Source organism: Zea mays, chromosome 9, assembly GCF_902167145.1.
Source record: "Zea mays cultivar B73 chromosome 9, Zm-B73-REFERENCE-NAM-5.0, whole genome shotgun sequence".
Classification (NCBI taxonomy): domain Eukaryota; kingdom Viridiplantae; phylum Streptophyta; class Magnoliopsida; order Poales; family Poaceae; genus Zea; species Zea mays.
This window is the reverse complement of record NC_050104.1, coordinates 13,853,506-13,861,731: the sequence shown is the minus strand read 5'-3', so window position 1 is coordinate 13,861,731 and position 8,226 is coordinate 13,853,506. Positions and strand designations below refer to the sequence as shown.

At 40.8% G+C, this 8,226-nt stretch overlaps 1 protein-coding gene and 1 long non-coding RNA gene across 3 annotated transcripts; one reads left to right on the top strand and one right to left on the bottom strand.

Annotated features, from left to right (window-relative positions):
* Nucleotides 1-820: 820 nt before the first annotated feature.
* On the top strand, nucleotides 821-7,146 carry LOC118473272 (ABC transporter B family member 9-like). Of its 2 annotated transcripts, XM_035962451.1 has the most exons (5): nucleotides 821-1,195; nucleotides 2,489-2,616; nucleotides 3,462-3,870; nucleotides 4,070-4,330; nucleotides 6,819-7,146. In XM_035962451.1, exons 3-5 carry the CDS (start codon nucleotides 3,784-3,786, stop codon nucleotides 6,918-6,920), a joined length of 450 nt encoding a protein of 149 aa, XP_035818344.1. In that variant the 5' UTR covers nucleotides 821-1,195; nucleotides 2,489-2,616; nucleotides 3,462-3,783; the 3' UTR covers nucleotides 6,921-7,146. The 2 variants fall into 2 exon arrangements, with proteins under 2 accessions (XP_035818344.1, XP_035818345.1); XM_035962452.1 differs by lacking the exon at nucleotides 821-1,195 and having other exon boundaries at nucleotides 1,907-2,616.
* LOC109942261 (uncharacterized) lies at nucleotides 4,524-5,281 on the bottom strand. The gene is made up of 3 exons (XR_002264969.2): nucleotides 5,212-5,281; nucleotides 4,621-4,752; nucleotides 4,524-4,548 (listed from the first exon to the last, which is right to left on the bottom strand). It is a non-coding gene; the product is annotated as an uncharacterized lncRNA (long non-coding RNA).
* Nucleotides 7,147-8,226: the final 1,080 nt, after the last annotated feature.

Below are 8,226 nucleotides of genomic sequence, written 5' to 3'. Positions count from 1 at the left end.
TTTTGTTGAGGTGTGTAGGGAGAAGATAACTCATGCTTGATGCCGTCATCCTCAAGAAATCCTTCAATTTGAGAGTTCTTGAACTCCATTCCATTGTCGCTTCTTATCTTTTTTATTCTCAATCCGAACTCATTTTGAGCCCATCTTAAGAATCTCTTTAAGGTCTCTTGGGTTTGAGATTTTTCCTGTAGAAAGAATACCCAAGTGAAGCGAGAATAGTTATCCACAATAACAAGACAATACTTACTCCCGCCGATGCTTATGTAAGCTATCAGGCCGAATAGGTCCATGTGGAGTAGCTCGACCGGCCTGTCGGTCGTCTTAATGTTCTTGTGTGGATGCTGAACTCCAACTTGCTTCCCTGCTTGACATGCGCTACAAATCATGTCTTTCTCAAAATGAACATTTGTTAGTCCTAAAATGTGCTCTCCCTTTAGAAGTTTGTGAAGATTCTTCATCCCAACATGGGCAAGCCGGCGATGCCAAAGCCAGCCCATATTAGTCTTAGCAATTAAGCAAGTGTCTAGTTCCACTACAAGAAACTGATAAATGTTCGTGGATAAAAATAAGAATGTGGGTACCGACGTTCTTACTTGAGTTAAGTTCATGAGTTATGTTAAGAACGTGGGTACCGACGTTCTTAAGTTAAGTTCGTGGGCCCTGGTTAAAACCGTCGAACTTAACAAGTTAGGAACGTGGGTACCCATGTTCTTAAGTTAAGTTCGTCGGACATGTGGATAGCGTCGAACTTAATCATCAAAACCTCAATTCAACCCCCACGCGCGGCTCTATCTCTCTCACCTGTCTCGTTCCCGCCCACACGCTTCTCTCTCTCACCATCCCCGCGCTCTATTGTCCGTGGAGAGCACCCTAAAAACCCTAAACCCTCAGCTCCCACCCGCGCCACGGCCATGTCTCCTGTCGTGATCCCGCCCCCGCCCCCGCCATCTTCTCCCCTGCTCCGCTCTCCGTCGATGGAAGGGTCGCTACCGCCGTTGCCCTCGCCCTCGCAGTCCATGTCCATCGATGGAAGGGTCGCTACAGCCCTTGCCTTCGCCTCCGCAATCCATGGACGCCCCCGCCCCGAGACGTGCCCACCCAGAGAGCCGAGCCGCTCGCTCACCTTGCTACCCCACACCCGTCTTGTTCTCCTCCTCGTCCCGGCGCTCCTACTACTCCCCTCCATGGCGCACAGGTACACCTCCTCGTTCCCCCACCTGCCTCCCTGTTCCACTTCTGTTGCCTCCTGACATGCAAAAGCTATGTGGGGTCCCTTTGCTGTGTGGGGGATGAATCAGCGAGGGCGCTTAGCGTCGGCGAGGAGCTCATGGCCAAGAGACCATGCCGTCAGGTGTACAGGATCGACGGACTGCCCTGTTTGTGTGGTACGAAATCAAGATCTGTTGGGGGACAGGCTCTGTTGGTGTTCAATTTGCTATCTTGTTTTAGTTCTTGCTTGTTTCGATAGCCATATTAATTTTCATACTGATCTGGTAGGGTTTTGTTTCCCCTACGAGGCGATTTCCTTTTTCTCTGTTGTGGTTGGGGTTGGGTGGGGTTAGGTTTGGTTAAACAATTCCCCTTTTGGATTAGAGGGGATAGGGCAATGAACTAATTTGCCAACTCAAGCCCTTGTTGTACACATGATTTAATCGTGGGTTACGGCACATGTACCTTTCAGATCGCTTGCAAAAGGTTGTTTAGCTATCCTATAGACATGTGTAGTTCTTTACTTATTCGTCGGATGAAGATGAAGTAATGGAGGAGATTAGGTTGGGGCCAAAAGGCGGTCTCATGTACTGCATGGTGTATCCTATTATTTTTGCAGTGTCTTTGTTCATTCTATATGCTGCCATATAAGCCCATCGTTTCCTTTGGCTTTTTCCATACGTGATTAGCCGTACCTGATTTTGCCACCTAATTTTTCTTTTTTGTTTTGTTGTCATGTGAATTGTCTCCATTAATATTTGTGGTTCGCTTTATTACTTAACTATTTTCTGAGGTATATTTTTTTTGTAAAAAACGAATTATAGATCTGTCATCCTTGTATAACCATCTGGTGTCTACATAAGTTTGATATCTAACACCAAGGCCAGACAATGATTGTATAACCATCTGGTGTCCGTATAAGCTTTGAAAATGTCATCCTTTTGCAAGCGATCAAATATCTTCTAGCATTATTATTCAGATGGCAAGACTGGTCGCCAGAAGCTACTCAAGCAGAAAGGATGTGTTGTTTGCATCACGGGCCTTTAGTGCTTCAAATAACCAAACCTTGCTTTCTCTCAAACTAGTTTGTTGTGTTATAGAACAAAAGGAAGAAAATTACAGATTGTTACAGTATTCCTGGAAGAAATACTTCCATTGCTGGACCATGGGTTACTTAATAAGTAGAATTTTTGGGCTCCTAATAAAGTACCATAATGTTTTGTTAGGACTATGTTTTTATGCAGCATAATCAGGTTATGAAGCACGAATTGTACATCAGCTTTCAGGTGCCAAGTTCATTCCGACATTAAAGTATCCCCTACATTGGACTTGAAGGACGATAGCAAATCTGAAACTTGGAGGATCAAGATGCTCTATGACGGTGATTGCGCTCTCTGTATGCGTGAGGTATGTTGCGCTAGAACTCTATGATGCAGCTTCTGGAAGAAGATAGCCTTATTTTCCAATAAGGCAATGATTAGTAAGCATGTTGAATTAATGGGCACATGTCACTCAATGATGGCATTGCTGATTGTATAGCAGACAGTATGGGTAATTCATACTGCATTCACTAGTTTTCTTCTCACCCGGTTGTGGAAACTAGATCTTTTGCATCTATTTGGTATCCTAGAGGCACCATTCAGTTACCTTGAATATTTTAAGTAATGGTATGTTGATTCCACTTTTATTAGTTCTTTGAGTTCCATTTCCAGCGCTGATCTTGATGCCTAATCAACTATTGAGAGTAGACAACCATGAGCCTGAGACAAATGGAAAGTACAAATTATTGCATGGATTATTAATCATCACATGTCGTAGATAAATTCTTGTTGAACTCATGTGATATTTATGTTCTAAAAGATGCTTTAGCTTTTAGTTTGTATACCTGAGCAGATACTTCCTGATTAACTTTTCCCATGAAATCTTCACCAGCTCTATACTTTACCTTTTATATCAAAGAACTTCAGTTGTGATATAGAAAACCCATATTTTCAGTGGCACTCGGTGCCGACCATGGAGTTCTTCACCATGAACCTTTCCTGTATATTTTAGGACCCTATCACTAGTGCTAGTCATGTTAGAGCTTAATGTGCATCACTATCTCATGAAAGGCACATGCAATTTGACTTATTTTTACTTATTCAAGCATGGATGGATTTTCTTAACTTATGTTGTTTATGGCTGAAATAAAAGGTGACCATCATACTGATACCATTGCAGCTAAACTTCCATGTAATTTCATGTCTGTGCAGGTAAACATGCTGAGGGAAAGAAACAAATCCTATGGGGCAATAAAGTTTGCTGACATAAGCTCTAAAGATTACTCTCCAGATGACAATGAAGGCCTTGATTATGAAATTATGTGTATCACTTCAATTTATTTGACTTTTCTTGCTCACCCACTCTATGATTTCTCGTAGTGAAATTGGTCATGTCGTGTTTTGTTTCCCAAAGGCTATGGTGTAAACATTGCTTTGGTCATGTCGTATTTTGTTTCTCAAACTGATTTCTATCAAACACCAGGGCATCCGAAGCGGAGTCGTCGGAGGACTTGGTTACGACTTCTCGTTCTTGATGCTGTTCTTCACGTATGGCCTTTGCTTCTACGTCGGTGCGCAGTTTGTGCGCCAGGGGAAAACTACCTTTCTAGATGTTTTCAAGGTAAGATACCCAGTTACTGCAGTGAAGTAAAACATTCACCTTGTAAATCATTCACTTGCCGATGCCCTGTTTAAATGTGGTAGAGCTAATAGTTAGCTGCTAAAATTATTTAGAGACATTCAAACAATCCAACTAATGGTTAGTTCTGATGTTTTTCCATTCATTGAAACTGGGCCTAACTATCCGGATGTTTTTGCAGGGTTTTTTCGCGTTAGTTCTGGCAGCTATTGGAGTCCCGCAGGCGAGTGCGCTGGCTTCTGATGCGACCAAAGCAAGGGACTCTGCTATTTCCATCTTCGGCGTTCTGGACAGGGAGTCCAAAATTGACTCCAGCAGCGGCGACGGGATGACGTTGGAGAATGTCAGTGGCAACATCGATTTCAGCAACGTCAGCTTCAAGTACCCACTGCGTCCTGACGTCCAGATATTCAGCAACTTCACCTTGTGCATTCCTGGAAAGGTACAGTTAGTCATAGACCCTAGTGTACCAATAACAGGTCTCAACTCAGCTACAAAGACAACAAGAGTGTTAAGACATTTGGTAGACCTCATAGGAAATCATAAGTGAGTCAAAACAAATCCTTGAAACTAGAATAGAAAAGGTGAGATAAGATAGTCTAAGAGCACAGGGATGGAAGCCTTGCATCTGCATTCGACATACTGTTGATTTGCAGTGCCCTGTTAAACCAGAGAGACAAGTCTGTAACTAATATCACAGAAATACTAGTAAAATACAAACAGTATACCTACCGTGTAAAGCTGGGAACCTAGGGTATTAGGTTGCTGATATTGTCCCGGATTTTTTAGACCAGCTGGGTTCGCAGGAGTAAATGCCTTCACTGTTTGCTGAGACACTGGTACAGGTGAAGGGCCTGGCTGTTGCTGCAAAAAATGACAAACGAAACAGTGTGTAATAATTTTGCATTGCTTTAAATGGAAAAAGGCACAAAACACTCATTAACTTCATATGAGGCAAAATTTTGCTGGTCAAAACTCAAAAGTAGCAGATACTTGAGCAATAAAAACTTCAAATACATGGGGGCTACCGGCTACATGTTAAGACATACCATAATGTATCCAACATTACATTTCTTTTGGTCAAACACACCAACAGAACAAGGGAAAGCAAATATTTGCTATTTTGCAATGTCTTGATGGCACAAAGACATGCAAGTGAGACATGAGGTAAGTTAAAAAAATCCCTGTGTACCAAATACTTGCTGCAAAGAACTGGGCACTCACACTACAAAGCACTGAGAAGCTTCTCAATGCACAACTGGCCTATAGGGTTGTTCACATACATATGATGCTTAAAAAAAGGATTTCCTGAATCACAAATACCTGAGAGCTGGCAGGGGTGCTAGGTGGAACAAACATATGGGTTGGTTGTTGAGGTTGATATGTGTTGTTGTATCCATAGGCGGAACTTGATTCAATTTCTGAATCAAGTTCAGAAAATCACAAGTCTGACAGCCCCAATTTTAAACAACTATAACTCCACATTTTATGCAGTACCAAGCCAACCTTCCCTAAAGGAACTTGTTCACTGATATACACTCTTCAACTTTGACACAGGGAGTATGGCTCACAACTTTATGGATCAAAAGTTATAGTTCTTCAAAGTGGGATGAAAATACTAAAATTCAGATTCAGTTAACTGAACCAAAAACTGAACTCACACCTGACAGAGAGAGTTTGAGCGCAATTTACTCCAAATTTAGTGCAACCCCAAATCAAACTTATTTAATAAACCTTGTTCTCTGTACTATGGGCTCCAACTCTTCTATGGAAACATTAGTCCAAAACCACTTGGATTGATCACAAATGAGCTCCAAATTGGCCACCATTTACTGAATTTCAATTTTAATTAACTGAACCAATTTCAGTCACCAGTAACCTAACAGTCCATTTTCAGTCTCTCCACTTTTTGTCTAGGATCATATCCATCACCCTTAACGACATTTGTACACCAACTTATGGTCTTCAATTTCTCTATATAAACTATAGTTCAAAACCTTATGGATTATTTACCACGAAGCTCCAAAGTCAGTCACAATCACTGAAATTCAGACTTAGATAATAGTCCAAATCTGAAAATTCAGAATTCAGCCAACACCACTTTGAACCACCTTTACTCCTAGTAGCATATGATTTTAGGGCATCCCACCGAATAAAGTTTGTTCTCCTATAGTCACTCTATAAGTTTGATATAACAATATTTTACTAAAAGTCCATAGTTTAAAATTTACAGGGGTCCAAAAACGGCTAAACAAAACTATTCTGTGCTGAATTCAAATTCCCCCAATTCTGAACTTTTGCAATTTACTCCAAACTTTTGCACATAGCTTGGAAATCTCCAAATAAGAAATTTGTTCACTTTTCCAAGCTCCACAACTTTGATATATGGACTTTTAGCAAAACATAGCTAGATCTTGAAATCCACTTTTGGGCAACTTTAGTGTTTCATTTGAGATTGTTTTTCTCCAGTCAAGCCTCTCATCTTTTGTCCATCATTTAAAGGTAAAGTTGCCCTTTAACTCAAGGCCCAACTTTGATACATAGTTCCCATGGCCAAAGCATCTTTAGCTTAGGAGTGGTTTACTTGCACTTGATCTCTCATTAGCTTAGTGTTGTGAGAGTTGTTTTGTTGTGACATGCTTTGGACTGTTAGGTGGCTGAATTGTGAATTTTCAGATTTGGAATAACGTCTAAGTCTGAATTTCCAAAGTAGTTTCTTGGACAGTTAACATCGCAGATCCTTTGCACGATGCATCATTTTAAATAACACGGTGCTGCGTCTTGAAATGAAGTTTGTTTTCACTCTCATGTTCATGTTCATGCACAAATATGGAAGCCACATTTTGTGTTTATCATGCTTTCCTATATCTTTGTGTACATGTGATTTAATGTCAGTTGTGTATTTATGAGAATTTTGGTTTATTTTGTAGGATTCCGGCTCTCATCAAGTGACTCCTCCCCCTCACGTTGACTTTGCGGACAGATGTCTCAATTCTAGTGGTGGAGCTACGAACAACAATCCAATGTCCTGATCGAGAGCGATGGAGCTAATGTTTGAACTTGTGCGTTTGAACTTGTGAACTATGGATGAGAACTTGTGTGAATTTGTGAACTTATGTATTTGGACTTATGTGAATTTGCGAACTTATATATATGGACTTATGTGAATTTGTGATATGAACATATATCAATGTATTTGAAATCTGTATTGTATGTGATATATTGTGTTGCATGTGATATTATGTGTGTCTAATTTTTCATTTCTGTATTTTTTATTTTTTTCTGGAAAAGGGTTAAGAACGTGGGTACCCACGTTCTTAAGGTTAAGAACGTGGGTATCGTCGAACTTAATGGGCAACCTTCGCCGACCCACGCAGGACCCATAAGTTCGACGGCCACGTGGCCCCGTCGAACTTAAATGTAAAAACGTGGGTGCCGTCGAACTTATGGGAAAAAATTCGACGGTCCCCCGTCGAACTTAAAAACCCACGTTCTTAACCTTAAGTTCGACGGTACCCACGTTCTTAATGTTAAGTTCGACGGTACCCACGTTCTTAACCTTAAGAACGTGGGAGCCGTCGAACTTACTTCTTTAAGTTCGTCCAAAAATTGCCGTCGGCTATATTCGTCGGTAAACCCACGTTCTTATGATAAGTTCGACGGCCTATTACATTAAGTTCGACGGTTTTTCACCCACGTTCTTTAACTAATTTCTTGTAGTGTTTAGCCTTTTTATCATTAAAATCAACTAAATATAGCTGACCATCTAACACTCCCTTAAATGCTATTGAATCATCACTTCTTCTAAAGATAGTAACACCAATATCAGTAAAAAAACAGTTGTAACCCATTTTGCATAATTGAGAAACAGAAAGCAAATTGTAATCTAAAGAATCTACAAGAAAAACATTGGAAATGGAATGGTCAGGAGATATAGCAATTTTACCCAAACCTTTGACCAAACCCTGATTTCCATCCCCGAATGTAATGGCTCTTGGGGATCTTCATTTTTCTCATATGAGGAGAACATCATTTTCTCCCTTGTCATGTGGTTTGTGCACCCGCTATCGATTATCCAACTTGACCCGCCGGATGCATAAACCTACAAAACAGGTTTAGACCTTGTTCTTAGGTACCCAAACGGTCTTGGGTCCTTTCACATTAGAAACAAGCACCTTGGGTACCCAAACACAAGTCTTTAGACTCTTGTATTTGCCCCCAACATATTTGGCAACTACTTTGCCTGATTTGTTAGTGAGCACATAAGATGCATCAAAAGTTTTAAATGAAATGTTATGCACATTTGATGCATTGACAATTTTCTTTTTAGGCATTTTG

Excerpts from the sequence above, each read along its gene's own strand:
- LOC118473272 (XM_035962451.1), top strand. The coding sequence starts at position 3,784 with ATGCTGTTCTTCACGTATGGCCTTTGCTTCTACGTCGGTGCGCAGTTT. Across the intron at positions 3,871-4,069 it reads CCTTTCTAGATGTTTTCAAG|GGTTTTTTCGCGTTAGTTCT; the intron begins GTAAGATACCCA and ends ATGTTTTTGCAG. Across the intron at positions 4,331-6,818 it reads CCTTGTGCATTCCTGGAAAG|GATTCCGGCTCTCATCAAGT; the intron begins GTACAGTTAGTC and ends TTTATTTTGTAG.